This window comes from Ursus arctos, unplaced genomic scaffold (genome assembly GCF_023065955.2).
Source record: "Ursus arctos isolate Adak ecotype North America unplaced genomic scaffold, UrsArc2.0 scaffold_23, whole genome shotgun sequence".
Classification (NCBI taxonomy): Eukaryota; Metazoa; Chordata; class Mammalia; order Carnivora; family Ursidae; genus Ursus; species Ursus arctos.
The window spans coordinates 5,753,993-5,771,386 of NW_026622908.1; the positions used below are offsets into that span (position 1 = coordinate 5,753,993).

Consider the following 17,394-nt stretch of genomic DNA (forward strand, 5'->3'; position numbering starts at 1 on the left):
TCACTTTAGTAACTTGCTTCTGGATTAGTTCATCTAGTTTGCTTCATCTATTTGCCTTTCTTTTGCCTCTCAAGGCCACTGCGGCCCACCTACAGGCAGGTGCTCCTAGTTCTCTGTCTGGCTCAGGGGGAGAAGGGTGGTTGGGACAGAGCATTGTCTTCTAATTAGCGCAGGTGGAGTTCCAAGCATTCCCTGGGCTTCGCCTGGGCGCTGGAAGCTCCGCGAGCTCGGGTAGGCGGGTCTGCGGCCCCTGCGTTGGTGCACCTTGGCGTGCAGGATCCAGCCTGAGTTTGTTCTGGGAGTGCCCTGTGCAATCTGTGTCCTGAGGGATCACGTTTGATTCTCGGGATGGGGGAGACTTGATCCTTTCTATGAGGCACCGCCAGCCCACGAGCGTCCCTGAGACACTGGTAGGGACCTGGGGCTGTGCAGTCCCCTGAGCAGAGCACGGGGCTCACCTCCGGATGCTGGCAACCAGCACCTACAGCTAAACTGCATTCCAGCATAGGGGGCTGGGCTGGCAGAGCCCAAAGACACCAGTAACTGGCACGTTAAAATTTTCCCCAAATCCAAACCCACCTCCCAAGAGATCAGTGCTCCTTTCCAAGGTACCCTTCCCACTTTCCTCTGCCATGCGTTAGGGGGAAATCCAGCCAAGGGGAAGGTGGCCGTAGATTTCTCAGTCCCTGAGAAGACAGGCGCTGTGGGAGAAGAATGTATATTAGGGTGGGTCCCCGCTTGGTCTCCGCAGAAGGCAAAAGTTGTGTGTTTGTGTGCATACACTCCTGTGAGGCTTCTCCCTGATTGTCCACACAACTCCACCACACCCCAGGACACTTGTTTCTGCTCCACCAAGTTCACTGCCGGGTATCTTTTGAGATTCACAGCAGCCCCTCTGGCAAATGAAGGGATGCTTGGGGAGGTTGGGTAACTCGCCTGAAGCCACAAGGCAGTTCATGGCAGAGGCAGAACAGGAACCTAGGTCTGTGGGCTCCAGGCCTTGCTTGGTCTCAGTGCAGCGGTAACGTCTTTCTCTCCTTACAGAGAGGCATCATGGGCTTCTGGACGTCCTCCCACTTCTTGGCTTTCAGCATCTTGGTCCTGTGCCAGGCAGGCGGCCTCCAGGCGGCACCATTCAGGTGAGGCAGCCTGAAGCCACAGAACATTCCCCTTCTACTGCCCCTGGGATCTGGCAGTTCTGTGCCTCTGAAGTCACGTCACAAGGCTACTGGTGAATTAAAACCCTTGTGGATGTTGAATTCAGCCCTGCAGAGGGGTAGTGAGGGTGGAGGGCACATCCTCAGGAAAAGTCACAGGGACCAGGAAGCTTTGCTGTTTATCCTGGGGAGGAGGCAGGCAGGGGCTCAGAGCCTCTACTGGGTTTGCTTCCCCTCCCCAGGTCTGCTTTGGAGAGCCTCCCAGACCCCACCGGGCTCAGTGAGAAGGAAGGCCGCCTCCTGCTGGCTGCCCTGGTGAAGGCCTATGTGCAGAGGAAGACCAATGAACTGGAGCAGGAGCAGGACCAGGAGGAGATGGAGGGCTCCAGGTAAGGCCCCCCACTCTGCCCTGGCATATCCGGAGGGGCATATCCCAGAGAGGTAGGAAAAACAACATCTGGCCAGGAGTCCAGCAGGCTGTGGTTGTTCACCAGGCCCTGGGGCGCAGCCGTGCTCAGGCTCCGTGGAAGACAGAGGTCCAGGTGTAGCTGAAGAGACTGGTTAGACACATTAAAAAGGTCCATTCCTGAAAGCTGTTAGGAAATGGAATGGGGAGCTACAGAACCCCTTACTCTGGGCATTGGTCTTGCCCTACTGAGGAGAACTCCCAGCACTGGTTGACTTGGGACAGGTAAGTGTGAAACCAGGGGATGGACTCAGTGTATCTCAGGATGTTTTAGAAATTTAACCTGTGTGTGTTGTTCTTTCACACCCACAAGGAGTCTTCATTGCACATTTGCAAGGTGATGCCAAAGGCCTTGCAGAGGGTGGGGTCGGGTAGCGCAGTGTCTGAGGTAGGTCTGAGGTGTTTAGATGTGTAGGATCTGTGGAGATGCGCATGTTGTCGTGAGTCAGACACCCTTCCCCAGCCTCACCTCCCCGTGTCCCCTGAGCTTGAAACACACACGCCAGCCCCAGCCTGGCCATGGTCCCGCCGGGTCTGAGGCATGATATGCACATGCAGCTACCCTGGAGCATCTCGGTGCAGACATGAGGACTGACATATGGCAGCATGAGGAATGCTAGAAAAGGCTACCCCTTCCCCACCGCAGCCCTTCCCCACACTGCCCTGGCTCAGCAAACCTCCAGGTTCTCCTAATGGAGGATGTGTGAGCTGCACTGCTGCCTGCCCCCCCCCCCCCCGCTCGAAGTGCCCCCTCCCAGGTCCAGCCTTCTGCATGACTGCCCTCGGGGGCGGACCCAGTGCATGGTGTTGTCTGGCATGTCTTTTCCCTGCAGCCTGGACAGTTTCCGAGCTAAGCGGTGCAGTAATCTGAGTACCTGTGTGCTGGGCACATACTCGAAGGACCTCAACAACTTTCATACATTCTCTGGCATCGGCTTCGGGGCTGAAACACCTGGGAAGAAAAGGGACATAGCCAGCAGCTTGGAGAGGGGCCATTAACCCACTTTGGGGCGCCCGAGGATGCCAACCGAACTCCTCCCACTCCTTCCTGCTTTCCCTTCTTGCTCCCATTGATGAACTTAATGCAGGCAAAATTCACTTTGATTGGTCTTCAAGCTGGTATTGGTAGCTTTGCTCATGACAGCGAATACTGGGGATCTCAGGATGGAAGGGAAGAGAGCAGGACTCCTAGACCAGGTTAGAGGTAAGAACGAGGGAAGCTTTTTGAGATCCCAGAGGATTTCAAGGCAGAGTCCTCCAATTTCTGCTTCATCCCTCATGCTTCATCACTGATGAATAAACCTATTTTCTAAATGGATTTGCACTGTGGTGTCATTACTCTGGTCCCTGTCCGATGCTTGAGAGTGACCAGAACCTATACTCAAAAGTAGCTCTAGCCTCAGGGTAGCCGGATACAGGCCCTGGTGAGTGGTCCCTGGGAACCAGCTCCACCATCAAGAACAGGTGTGCTGAGGAGCAGGTAACCACTTCTGGGGGAGGATGCTGCACCCCTGCTCTCTGGGCCTCTTCCAGGTAAGACTTCAGGGAATTTTCATTTTCCCGTGGAAGGTGGTTCTGTTGGTGTCTGTGGCTGCTCTGTGGCTGCTCTATGCTCTTTGCATGTCTTGGGGTAGGGCTGGGCCTTGGGTGACCACTTCCTCCCGGTTCTAAATGGACTGTATGTAAGCGACAACAAGTGCAGGTTTCAGTACATGAGTCCTGGAGTCTAGCTTAGCACTGGGTTTTTTCTTGTTCTTTTTCTTTAAGTTTTGTATTTAAACTCCAGCTAGTTAACATGCAGTGTGACACTAGCTTCATGTGTAGCATATCGTGATTGCACACTTCCATACCATTGGCACTGGGTGTTTTTCACTGAGGTCTCTGGGCAGGGCTCCTAGCGAAAGCTGCCAGGCCATTTCTCCTAACAGCTTTGATAATTGCATTTAGGAGAAACTCTTAGTCTTATGTGGTATGTCAAAGAGCTGCAATTCTCTTTATGAAGGCCCCACGGGGAAGGCTCCTGCCTCTTGCCTCTCGCCTCTCACTGACAGGCCTTGTCTTCTTTCTCCATCCTGCAAATTAGCATCACTGCCCAGAAGAGATCTTGCAACACTGCCACCTGTGTGACCCATCGGCTGGCTGGCTTGCTGAGCAGATCTGGGGCTGTGGTGAAGAACAACTTCGTGCCCACCAATGTGGGCTCCGAAGCCTTTGGCCGTCGCCGCAGGGACCTTCATGCCTGAGCAGCTACCAGACTCCAGGAAGAAGGTGACCGCCCTTGTGCTGTCGGATGGGAGGGGAAGGAATTTGGAGGTTATGATCCACATTTTGAAACCCATTGGACCTGGTAGGGCCTTCAGATCCCTTCTTTCCAATTATATTCTTCCTTCTGAGTAGTGAGTTTCTTCTGCAAGTGAGCCTGAGATCGGAGCACTAGGATTGGCTGCGGACATGCAGGGTCATCTTTCTGAGAGGAGAAATGAAAAAAAAAAAAAAAAGCCTGCTGATTGATAGTTGCTTCCCCCCCCCCCCCCCCCGTCATTTACCTTAAAAGCCTCTTTACATCTCAGACCCATACTTTGTAAATGCCATTTAAAGAAGCACTCCTGTAAATTTGTGTTCTTTTTAGTAATAATTGTGATTATTCCCTTCTTGTCCTTCTCATTCTCCTGTTTCTCTTTCTTCTCCTTCTCCATTTCCTCCTCCTTCTTGCTCTTCTTTTTTATTTTATTTTTTTCCCATCTCAGGTAACCATGAAGCTGAACTCACCACTTCTATTAATTTCTGATGACAACTCTTGGTGAGAAGGCCCCATGGAAGATATACATGTTTGCATCCCAATAGATACTGAAGAAAAAGCACTTTGTCACTTGAAAGGAATGAAACTGAATGAAAAAATAAGCTAATTCCATATGTATCTTGTGTTCTTTTTATATTTGATTCTGTGTGCGGTCGGTGTGATGGCATCTATTATTGGCTTATCTGGTAGCATATCGGTTCTTTGAGAGCTATCCTGTTGATCATGGCGCTCTGCGAAACCTTAGGGGGACAATAAATCATTGTCTTCGTGGCCTCTAGGGACACATGGTAATGGTGACGCTTTGCCTTGTCTAAGAACATGATTGTATACTTTGTTTAAGGAAATCTCGATATTGTACCATTTGTGAACTTCATCAAGATTAAAAACATATTTTGGATATATGTGTTTTGAGACCCTGGTGGTTCATTTTGACTTACTGCCCTGTGTAATAATAACAATAGTAGTTGATGTGTGTTTTTTTTTTAAGACCCCATTTCTTTTCTTTTTTTTTTTTTTTTTTAAGATTTTATTTATTTATTTGACAGAGATAGAGACAGCCAGCGAGAGAGGGAACACAAGCAGGGGGAGTGGGAGAAGAAGAAGCAGGCTCCCAGCAGAGCAGGGAGCCCCCCATGCGGGGCTTGATCCCAGGGACCTGGGATCACGCCCTGAGCCGAAGGCCGACGCTTAACGACTGAGCCACCCAGGCGCCCCATAGTTGATGTTTTTTGAGTGCTTACTCAAAATGGGCCAGATGATGTTCTAAGACAGTGCTGTATACCTGTTGATTCATTTAATCTTTATGACAACTCCATGAAGGAGACGCCATTATTATTTCCATTTTGTATCTGAGGAAACAGCCCTGGAGAAGTGAAGTCCAAGGTCACATAGATAGATAGTGGCAGACTCAGGTGGTGATTTCCAGAGTCTGTAGTTGAAACCACTGTGCTATATGCTTCTTGACAATGGCTTCTGATGTGTTCCAGAGATCCATGGGCCATTCTTTGACCTAACTGCCTCACATGATTCACACTCAGATTTTGAAGACAAATGGAAAAAAACATAGAAACAACCTAGATGTTATATAATAAAGTGGATCCCTTCTACCCTATTACGTGGTGCTACAGGTTGAAAGTTTGTGTTCCCAACACCCCCCCCCCCCCCCCGCCAAATCGTATGTTGAAACCTAACTCCCAAAGTGATGGTCTTGGGAGGTGGGGCTTTGGGGAGGTGATGAGGTCGTAAGGGCCATCCCTTTGTGAATGGGACTTATGCTCTTACAGATGAGGGTGGAGAGAATTTCCTTGCTCCTTTCACTATGCGAGCTCACAGTCAGAAGACTGCTCTGAGGGAGGAAAGGGGCCCCCACCAGACATGGAATCTGTGGGCACCTTGATTTTGGATTTTGCGGCCTCCAGAACTGAGAAATAAATATTTGTTGTTTATAAGCCCCCCACTCTGTGGCATTTTGTTACAGCAGTCCCAGTGGACTAAGACACTTGGCTTCAGCAATGATCCTTTTATGGTCAATGTTGTTACCTCTGTGTAGTGTCTACTACACCCGCACATGTATTATAACATCAAGGTATCCATAAATACTTCCCCATACATGGGAAGCACTTTTTAAACATAACCATAGTCCCATTTAACAACTAAAATAAGTTAACAGTAATTTCTTAATTCCTATATCTCACATCCAGTCATGGTTAAAATTCCTCCATTATCTTATATATGTGTATATATAAGATAATGTATATATATAAAATCGGAGCTCAAATTAGGTCTTCACATTGTTGCTGGTTTATATGTTTTTTGTTTTTGCTGGTTTATATGTTTTAAGGCCCTTTTATTTTTTATTTTTTTAAAGATTTTATTTATTTATTCAACAGAGAGAGAGACAGCCAGCGAGAGAGAGAACACAAGCAGGGGGAGTGGGAGAGGAAGAAGCAGGCTCATAGCAGAGGAGGCTGATGTGGGGCTCGATCCCAGGACCCTGGGATCATGCCCTGAGCCGAAGGCAGTTGCTTAACTGCTGTGCCACCCAGGCGCCCCTAAGGTCCTTTTAACCTAGAGGTTGCCACTCCATTTTTTCCCCCTCTTGCTATTTATTTGGAGAAACTAAGTTATTTGTCCAGTAGAGCTCTCTGCACTTAGAATTTTGGTGACTACATTTCTGTGGTGAGGTTCACATGCTCCTTTATCTGCTTTATTTCTTGAGAATCAGGGAGTGAGGAGAAAGAGAAGTCAGAGGCGAGGTCAGAGAAGTAATGAGGAGGGCAGATCATGTAGGACCTTACAGGGCATAGGAAAGACTTTGGCTTCCTATCAGCTTCTCGTTAGTAAGGCAGAAACCACATCAGTAATTTTTAACAGAAAGTGTAATTTAAGAAACCGACGAAGCTGGTAGTAGAGTTCTGAAAAGGCGAAGGAGAACCAGAGTTAGTGCAGAGACAGAAAGTGAAGGAGGCGGCTGCCATCCTCAGGGCCCGGGGAACAAAGACAAGAGGTGGGGCACTGAGAATCTAGAACCTTGGAGGAGCATGCTCAGACGACTGAGAGGGGAAGTGGGCTGATGCGGGATCTTTGAAAGGATGTGACAAAGCTGTTCAAGGAGTATGGGAAAACAAAACAAAACTGGAAACGCCGTCCCTGCCAGAGTAAGAAAGCTCTGTGGGCGATGCTGACAGAGAGAGAAATCAAAACAGGAAGGAGCAAGTTTCTTTTTCTTCATGCCTTCTTGTCTCCTTTAAGGGTCCCCACCTGGCAGAGTCTGAGATCCACCTGACCAAGGAACACGTGGCTCTCAGAGTCCCAGCTCCAGCAGCTTCGTTTAAGCATATCATTTTAAATTGACATAAAGGGAGGTCAATTCTTGTTGGTGTATAGTTCTATGAATTTTGACAAATACACTGAGTTGTGTAATCACCACCACAATAAAGATACAAAGCAGTTTCATCGCTCCTCAAAAGTCTCCCATGCTTCTCTTTTGCCCCCTCGCCCCTCAACCCCTGCTAATAATCGTTATGTCTCTGTCCATCTAGTGTATTTTTATATTTAGCTTTTAAAGTTGAGATATAAATGACACACAACACTGTATTAGTTTTATTTGTATGACATAATGATTTGATATTTGTAGATAATGTGAAATGATCACAATAAATCTAGTTTTTTCTTGTGATGAGACCTTTTAGATCTACTCTCTTAGCAACTTTCAAATAATGCAGTAAGGTATTGTTAACTATAGTCCCCATGCTGTACATTCCCAGGACTTACTTATCTTATAACTGGAAGTTTGTACCTTTTGCCCCACCCCCCTGCCTCTGGCAATCACACACAAATCTGTTCTGTTTCTTTGAGTTTGGTTTTGGTTTTGGTTTTGGTTCTCAATTCCACATACAAGTGAGACCATCCATTACTTGTCTTTCTCTGTCTGACTTATTTCACTTAGCATAATGACCTCAAGGTCTACCCATGTTGTAACAAGTGGCAGGATTTCCTTCTTTTTTTATGGCAAATAATCTTCCATTACACCCACAGCTATGTATTTCTCTCTTTGTATATATAAATGACATGTACATATCACATTGTCTTTAACCTTTATCTGTTGATAGACATTTATTTCATTTCCATGTCTTGTGTATTGTAAGTAATGCTGCAGTGAACATGCAGGTGCAGATACCTTTTTGAGATAATGATTTCATTTCCTTCAGATAAATACCCAGAAATGGAAATGCTGGATAATATGGCAGTTCTATTTTTAATTTTTTGAGGAACCTCCATACTGTTTTCCATTGTAGCACTGATTTACATTCCCACCAACAGTCTACAAGGGTTCCCTTTTCTCCACATCATTGCCAACATGTGCTATTTTGTATCTTTGATAATAGCTAAGAGTTGTGACATAATATCTCACTGTGGTTGTGATTTGCATTTCCCTGATGATTGGTCATGTTGAGCACCTTTTCGTGTTCCTGTTGGCGATTTGTATATCGTCTTTGGAAAATGTCTATTCAGATCCCTCTGCCTTCTCCAGAATGTCATATAAATGAAATCAGTATGTAGCTTTGTGTCTTTTACTTAGCATAATGCATTTGAGATTTATCCATGTTGTTGCATGTATGAGTAATTTGTTTCCTTTTATTGCTGGGCAGTATTACATTGTAGGCATGTACCATAGTTGGATAATTTATTTATCTGTTGAAGGATACTTGGATTGTTTCCAGTTTTTGGCATTTATGAATTCAGCTCCTATAAACTTCTGTGTATAGATTTTTGAGTGAAAATAAGTGTAGTGGGATGAATGGGGCCCCCAAAAGATATGTCCATGTTCTGATCTCCAGAACTTGTGAATGTTACCTTATTTGGGAAAAGGGTCTTTGGTGATGTAATTAAATTAAGGATCTTATATGAGATCATCTTGGATTATCTAAGTAGGTCTTAAATCCAGTGATATGTTTTTATAAGAGGTACACAGAGAAGATAGACACAGAGGAGAAGGTGATGTGAAGACAGAGGCAGAGAGTCACAAGCTGAGGAAGCCAGGTTAGCCAGCAACCATGAGAAGCTACAAGAGGCGTGGAGTGGATATTCCCCTAGGGTCTCTGGAGGGAGTAGAGCCCTGTTGTTACCTAGATTTTGCACTTCTCGCCTCTGGATGGGAGAATAAGTTTCTGCTGTTTTAAGCCACCAACTTTAAGGTAGTTTGTTATGATATCCCTAGGAAACTAATACAATAATTTTTTTATTTCTTTTAGGTAAATACTTTGGAATAGGATTGCTGTCATTTGGCAAGTATATATATATATATATATATTTGCTTAAAATTCTTTTATTTTTATTGTTATCTTCTAATCTCTGTCCATATACATTTACATTCTTGATAATTTTTACCCAATAATCTACACATAAAATCATGTATGCTGCTTGTTATTACATATACTATAATAAACATAATTATATTGTTTAGTTAAGTAAAGTAAGAAAAATGAATTACAAAAACTTTGAAAACTCAAGACATGATGAAAGATTTCAGTAAGTTTAATTCAACCACCATGATTATTTTATTGTCTTCCTTTTATATGTATATTGTACATAGTTCTATACTGCATTATTTTGTTGCGTTTTTTAAATAAAGTATTTTTTAGAGCAGTTTTAGATTTACAACATTGAGAGGAAGGGACAGAGATTTCCCATATACCCCCTGTGCCCACACATTCCACACATGCATAGCTTCTCCCATTATTAACATCACTCACCAGAACAACTATATCTGTATCTATCTATATCTATATCTATATCTATATCTATATCTATATCTATCTATCTATATCTATCTACCTATATCTATATATATTTTTGGCAAGGATGAACCTACATTGACACATCATAATTACCCAAAGTCCATAGTTTACTTCAGAGTTCATCTGGTGTTGTACACTTATGCGTTTGGAGAAGAGCATAATGACATATACCCATCATTATAATCATATAGAGTATATCACTGCCCTAAAGATCTGTGCTCTGCCTGTTCATCATTCCCCTGGCAACCACTGATCTTTTTATTGTTTCCATGGTTTCACTTTCTCCAGACTGTCATATAGTTGGAATCACACAATACGCAGTCTTTCAGAATGGCTTCTTTCATTTAGTAATATGCATTTAAGGTCCTTCCTTGTTTTTTCATGGCTTGGTAGCTCATTTCTTTTTAACACTGAATAATATTCCATTTGACAGCTTATTCATTCACCCGTTTTTAAAAATAGTTTTTATTTTTCTGCTAATCATAGCTATCTTTTCATTGATTTTAAGAGTGTTCGCTAGTCTTTCATAGATCATGCTATTGCATGGGTTGGGTTTGCTTAACATAAGTTACCCTTGGACAAAGTATCAAGAGACGAGAGAGGGAGAGGAAAAAGCACCCCCCTCCAGCCTTTGGCAGTCAAAGACCTCCTTTTACAGTGCCTTTTGTCAAAGTACAGGTTTTAGCTGCCTGCACTGCCACTATCACTGCTGCATCACCGCAGCCATGCAGCTCTGACATTGGGGGTGGTGTTAGAACAGGGCCAGGAGCAAAAAGGCCAAGAAAAAGTAATGGAGATTCTAGATCGAAGGGGCTCCTGTTCTTGTCCCTCTGGCCAGAAAGAAGGGGATTCTCTCAGGGTCTTGTTGTCTGTGCCCACTGCACAGTTCCATGCTGGAGACAACCCTTGGGCCAAATTTAAAAGACAAAAGAGAGAAAAATAAAAAACAGAAAACTTACTGGCATTTTTGTCATCCCCCCAGCCCCCGCAACGTACCTGCCACTGACTGCTTTTAAGAATTCTTAGGTGGATTCTTTTTGTATTCTTCCTGGAGGTTTCAGTTGTGATCAGAGTGAGAGACAGATTGTAGTGGTTTACTCTACCTTGGTCAAAACATTTATTGACCATAATGCAATTAAGATAGAAGATAATGACAATAATAATAAAATAATTTTTTAATACTTGGAAATTATGTAAGTTTTTAAAGCAAGACAGAAATCAAAGAAGAAATCATAATGGAAAATTTAAACTATCTAGAATTGAATGATAATGCCTCAGAATTTGAGAATGCAGTGAAAGTGGTAACTTCAGAAAATTTTATAGCCCTATATAATAATGTTAGAAAAGAAAAAATGGGTAAAATTTAATGAGCTACATTTTATTTTATTTTATTTTATATTTTTAACTGAACTGTTCTACTGTTTTTTATATTTTTTAGTTTAGTATCAGTCATGTCTGCTCTAATTTTTATTGTTTCCTTCTGCTGGTTTTGTGGGTCTTTTTGGGGGGTGGGGTTTGGGTTCTTCTTTTTCTAGCTCCTTAAAGTGTAAGGTTAGGTTGTTTATTTGAGATTTTTCTTACTTCTGGAGGCACTTACATTGCTATAAACTTCCCTCTTAGAACTGCTTTTGCTGCATCCCGAAGCTTTTGAGTCATTGTGTTTTCATTTTCGTTTATTTCCATGTAATTTTTCATTTCTTCCTTGACTTCTTGGTTAACCCATTCATTGTTTAGTAGCATGTTACTTAACCTCCATGTATTCGTGCTCTTTCCTGATTTTTTCTTGTTGATTTCTAGTTTCATAGCATTGTGTTCAGAAAAGATGCATGGTAGGACTTCGATCTTTTTGAATTTGTTGAGACTTGTTTTGTGGCCAAATATGTGATCTATTCTGGAGAATGGTCCATGTGCACTTGAAAAGAATATATATTCTGCTGTTTTAGGATGGAATGTTTTGAATATATCTGTTAAATCCATCTAGTCCAGTGTGTTATTCAAAGCCACTCTTTCCTAGTTGATTTTGTGTTTGGATGACCTGTCCATTGATGTAAATGGGATGTAAAAGTCCCCTCTATTATTGTATTACTATTAATGAGTTCCTTTATGTTTGTTATTAACTGTTTTAGGTATTTGGATGCTCCCATGTTGAGTGCATAAATATTTACAATTGGTATATCTTCTTGTTGGATTGTCCCTTTTACGATTATAAGGTGTCCTTCTTTTCCTCTTATGATAGTCTTTGTTTTAAAGTCCTTTTTGTCTGATGTAAGTATTGCTGCTATGGCTTTCTTTTGACACCCATTTGCATGATAAATGTATCTTCATCCCCTCCCTTTCAATCTGCATGTGTCTTTAGGTCTGAAATGAGGCTCTTGTAAGCAGCATATAGATGGGTCTTGTTTTTTGTTCTTTTTAAGGCTGAGAGAGTGGGGGGGCAGGGAGCAGCAAAGGGAGAGGAGGAATGAGAATCTGAAGATCATGACCTGAGCTGAAATCAAAAGTTAGACACCCCAATGGGTCTTGTATTTTTTATCCACTATGTCACCCTATGTCTTTTGATTGGAGAGTTTAGTCCATTTGCATTCAAAGTAATTATTTATAGATATGTATCTGTTGCCATTTTGTTACTTGTTTTGTGGTTGTTTCTGTAATGAGCTAAACTGTAAATTTTCAATTGAATACTTAAATTGAGGTGTTCAGTTTGAGAAATTAGAAAAGAAGAATGGAGAGAACCAAAGAACATGAAAAGAAGATAATAAAACAGAAATTAACTAACTATAAGATGAGGATTAGATAAAGAGGATCAACAAAGCCAAAAGTTTGTTCTTTGAAAAGACAAATGAAATTGACAAACCTCTAGTGAGGTTGAGCAGGAAAAAAAGAGAGCAGACACAAATAATACCAAGAATAAAAGGAGAACATGCCTATAGATAGAGCAGAGATGAAATGATAGTAAAAGAGCACTACAACTATCTTTATGCCAAAAATTTTTATAATATAGATGAAATGGAGAAATTCCTATAAAATATAAAATTATTAAAACTCACTTGAGTAGGATTGGAAATCCTGAGTAAGTATATAATTATAATATATTAAATCAATTTTGTCAAATCTTATCACAACAAAAGCATAGACTTGCTGAAGTTATGATGAATTCTCCCAAATATTCAAGGAATCAATTCCACTTATGTACAGAATTTTCCCAAAAATAGAAAAAGAAGAAATACTGCCTAACTCATTTTAGAAGGCCAATGTGACAAAAATAATAAGACCAGAAAATAAGTTTATGAGAAAGAAAAAAAATTCAGTTCAATTTCACTCATGAACATAGACGCAAATATTCTAAACAAAACTACAGCAAACAAAATATAACAGTATACATAAAACAATGCATCATGACCAATAATTGCTAGCTTCCCAAACATAAGAGTGATTTGACATTTGAAAATCCATTAATCCATAAAAAATTAATAAATTTAATAATATTATGATTAGCTCAGTAGATAAAATGATCTAAGAAAACCTCAGAGTAATTAGGGAATGGAAAGGAACATTATTTTCTTTTTAAAGAATTATTTATTTACTTGAGAGAGAGAGAGACAGGGGCAGAGGGAGGGGCAGAGGGGAGAGAGAATCTCAAGCAGACTGCCCCCTAAGCATGGAACCTGATGAGGGGCTTGATCCCATAACCCTGAGAGCACGACCTGAGCTGATATCAAGAGTCAGACGCTTAACCAACTGAGCCATCCAGGCCCTCAGAAAGGAGCATTCTTAACCTGATTATAGATACCTACCAAAAATCTGCAACAATTACCAATCTTAGTGAATAACATTGAAAACAATTTCCTTTTAAAATCAGGTAAAAAGTAAAGAAGCCAACTATCACTGCTTCTATTCAGCAATTTACAACAGGTTCTAGCTAATTCACTAAAACGAGAAAAAGAAAAGAAGTTTTAAAGTTGGGGGGAAGTTTTTATAATTTTATATACTGAATTCCCCAAACAATATGCAAATAAGATTATTAGATTGATAAGAATATTTGGAAAATGGCTGGCCATGAGATCAGTAAATCTGAAATAGACTGATTTATAGTAAATGTTTTGAAAATGTAGTAAACAAGAGATACCAATGACAATAGCAAAATACATGTGTGTGTGTGTGTGTGTGTGTGTGTGTGTGTGTGCGTATAAAGAACCTAGGAATAAATTAAACAAAATATGTGTTGAGAAATCATCAGACTTTACTGAGAGACACTAAAAAAAAAAAAAAGCTAAATAGTAGAAGAAACATGCTACGTGCATGGTTGAAAAGACTCAGTATCTTAAAGGTGTCAAATATCCCATAATTAAATTCAATGCAAATTCAAGAAATAATAGGGTTTTCCTTAGAATCTGGCAAGTTGATTTTAAAATTATTTATAAAAGAAAACAGTTAAGAACAGGCAAATACTCCTGAAAAATAAGAATATTTTTTGAGAATTTCTTGCACTATAAACCTATAGTAATTAAAACAAAGTGGTATTGATCTAGCAATTAACCAATGGAAAATCATCAAGATACCAGAAATAGATTCACACATATTTAAAATTTTGGCCAGAGGAACTACTCAACAAATGAATTTGGGCAATGGTTATACCTTTGGGGGAGAAAATGAACTTGGATCCTATCTTGCACCTTGAGAAGTATCAATCCAAGATGGATTGGGGTTCTACTGTGAAATGCAAATACTTAGAACCTTTAGGAGAAAGTATAAGAGAAATCTTTCTGACCTCAGAGTAAAGAAGTCATCTTAACCTCCACAGTGCTAACCATAGAAGAAAAAGTCAATAAATTAAAAGCTTCTATTTTTTTTAAAGGATGCAATAAAGTGAAAGAACAATTGGCAAACTAGTAGAGGTATTTGTAACACATATAATTAATAAAAGATAGCATCGTATCCTATATATAGAACCTATAAATCTATCATCTATCTATCTATCTATCTATCTATCTATCTATCTATCTATCATCTATCTATCTATCTGCCACCCATTGTATGTAGTAGACATGAGGGAAACAGGCCTTCTCTTAAAAAGTAAAAGCATCCTCAAGCAAGGGAAAAATAGCCTTCTGAACTGGGCATGAGGTATAAGAGCCTCAACAGAGGAGTAGGGATTTTAAATATTTTTGAAATCCCCTGAATCTTTCCAAATATCTCCTTTCAAAAATCTCAGGATCATCCACATTCCTGTTTAATGTCTTAATTTCATATAAGACACCTGGTGATCATATGATACAATTCCATAATGAAAGGCTCAAACTTAAAGTTTGGATTTTGGTCCTTTTGGCCCTACAACTGATGAGAAATTTCTTTAGCACTATCATAGAAAGTCCAAAGTCCTTGAGTTTTAGTTCACACCTTGAGCTTGAGAATTTGGGGATTGTAGGGACATAACAATTCACCTTCTCCCTGCATTTAATGGGAACTTGGTTCCAGGTAAACAATTTTTTACCGAGTGTCATAGTTGCTGGATTTCCATTCTGGAATGTGAATGGGGTTTTATGCTACTTACCATACATCAGCTAAATAAATATCCTAAATTTCCTTATTCTGCACATTTCCCCGAGTATCTGTCTCATGCATTCCATTCATGGCATCAATCTGTGTATCAGTAAAAGTTCTTGGCTGCCAGCAATAGAAATGGACTTGGGTTCTGTCATGCAGGAAAGCAATCTTTTTGGAAGAATATAGGAACCTCACCGAATTCTTAAATTCTCAGAATGTGGGGATGGGTTAGCTGAGTGGTTCTGGCTCAGGATCTCTCTTGAGATTGTGGTTAAGATGTCAACCAGAGCTGCAGTCTCCAAAGATCTGAATGGGGCTGGAGGATCTTCTCTAAACTCACTCATGTGACTGTTGACAGGAGGTTTCAGTTTCTTGTCATGTTGACCTCTTCATAAGGTTGTTCATGTCATGGTTTATCCCAGAGCAATTGATTGAAGGAGGAAGATGGCTGGGTGGAGGGAGAGAATGAGAGTGCAAGATGGAAGCTGCCGTGTCTCTTATATCTGAATTATTTCTGTTGTATTCTGCTCATCACAGAGATCAACCCTAGTACAATGTGGGGGGAATTACACAAAGGTGTGAATACTAGGGGCAGGGATCATTGGGGGCCATCTTTGAGGTTTCGTACTATAATAGAAGTGGAGGACAAAACTGGGAAACAGGAAGAAAATAAGGATGCTCTTGAAACCCAGCTAGCAAAACTTCAGAAAATGTTACAGTGGGAACAGAGATGTTTGCATTGTTGCTACTGTGATGAATATGACCTTCAGTCATTCTACACTGTTGGGTCACTCACTCAAGATTTAGAATGCTGAGGGATTTCTGAGCGCACTGCATGTGCTTGCATCCCCACTGTGATAGGTTAAGGAAACATTCATCTTCCATTGTGAGAAGCAAGCACTACTTTCCACCAAGACTACACACAATAAGGAATTCTTCAAATGGGAGGTCAGGGTGCTAATAGGAAAGAAAGGTTTGAAGCTAGATGTCTCCCTTCCCCCCTCAAAAAAGACACTAGACACGTTAGTCAATAGAAAATATTCTATACAGTCATATAGAGTTGAGGACTCCTAAGTGGCCAACACAATCTATAGCTCTTATTAACCTATGTTGAATAATTAGATGTGGCAGTCATTGGAATTTGAATAGGAGGTAATGCACATGTAGCAAGTGTCTTTCAGAGTTTGTTTTGGAGAAGAACAATCCTTTCTAACTAATAGCATCCATCTGATGATTCTTCAGTTTTCTCAATCTGAGCCTCTAGAAATATACAGACGTCATTATACTTCAATCTGTTGCAGACAAAGGGACAAAATTTCCGATGTTGTATGTCTTGTGTTAGGGAGCGATATTCTGCTTGTATAACATTTAACTCTACTTCAATGACTATTGCATATACAGCTCACCTATAGGGATGTGACAGGAAAGGATAAAGCCAGAGCCCTTCTGCTGGAGATAAGGTCTCTCCTACAAAGTAAGCTTATTCCTTGTTCCAGTTATCTGGGGAAACAGGCCTGCTTCTCAGATGAAACTAGTACTAGGGAGAAGAGTCCCAGGTAACCAGAAGGGAATTAATCTCATCTTTGGCCTTGATTTCAGAGAAGGGATGTTAGGATGTCTAGAAGGAGGTTCACTGATGCTGGGTGTTAAGATGACGCTGACCATGTGGAGGCAGGCTGGGAGCTGAGAAGGCAGGGGCCCAGGAAGGTGGCCAACCTTCTGAAGCTAGTTGATGGTAATCTCTCTAGGATGGAAGTGAAATATTACAGGCCTTTGAACCCTGGGAATGAGCTCCTTGTAACCCCAGCCTTGGACAGTAAAACCAGACTTCTTGTTCCCTCAGCTTTTATTTACCTGTTGTTCTCCATCTGGGTTCAATAAAAATCTGTGAAAGTTCTGGGCAGTCTCAGCTGGGTGTCTAAAAGGAAGAGCCTGTGTTCTGCATGAGCTGAAGAAGCCATATATATATAAAGCCATAGTCCACTTTCTCTTAATTGGTGGGGTGTTTGCATTGGGAATGCAGAATGAGGAAGTAAAGCTTAGTAAGAAGCATGAACATATACCATGCCTCTCCATGTACCACTGAGGTCATGTCTGGAACATCACCCCATCCATGTGGTACTTCAC

The 17,394-nt window shown here is 41.5% G+C and overlaps 1 protein-coding gene across 1 annotated transcript; it reads left to right on the forward strand.

Moving 5' to 3' along the window:
* The first annotated feature begins 1,053 nt into the window (after positions 1 to 1,053).
* CALCB (calcitonin related polypeptide beta) lies at positions 1,054 to 3,866 on the forward strand. Its single transcript, XM_026487229.2, has 3 exons — positions 1,054 to 1,139; positions 1,400 to 1,546; positions 3,707 to 3,866. Exons 1-3 carry the CDS (start codon positions 1,054 to 1,056, stop codon positions 3,864 to 3,866), a joined length of 393 nt encoding a protein of 130 aa, XP_026343014.1.
* Positions 3,867 to 17,394: the final 13,528 nt, after the last annotated feature.

Coding starts and splice junctions, on each gene's coding strand:
- CALCB (XM_026487229.2), top strand. CDS start 1,054: ATGGGCTTCTGGACGTCCTCCCACTTCTTGGCTTTCAGCATCTTGGTC. Junction 1,140..1,399: donor CTCCAGGCGGCACCATTCAG/GTGAGGCAGCCT, acceptor TCCCCTCCCCAG/GTCTGCTTTGGAGAGCCTCC. Junction 1,547..3,706: donor GAGGAGATGGAGGGCTCCAG/GTAAGGCCCCCC, acceptor CCTGCAAATTAG/CATCACTGCCCAGAAGAGAT.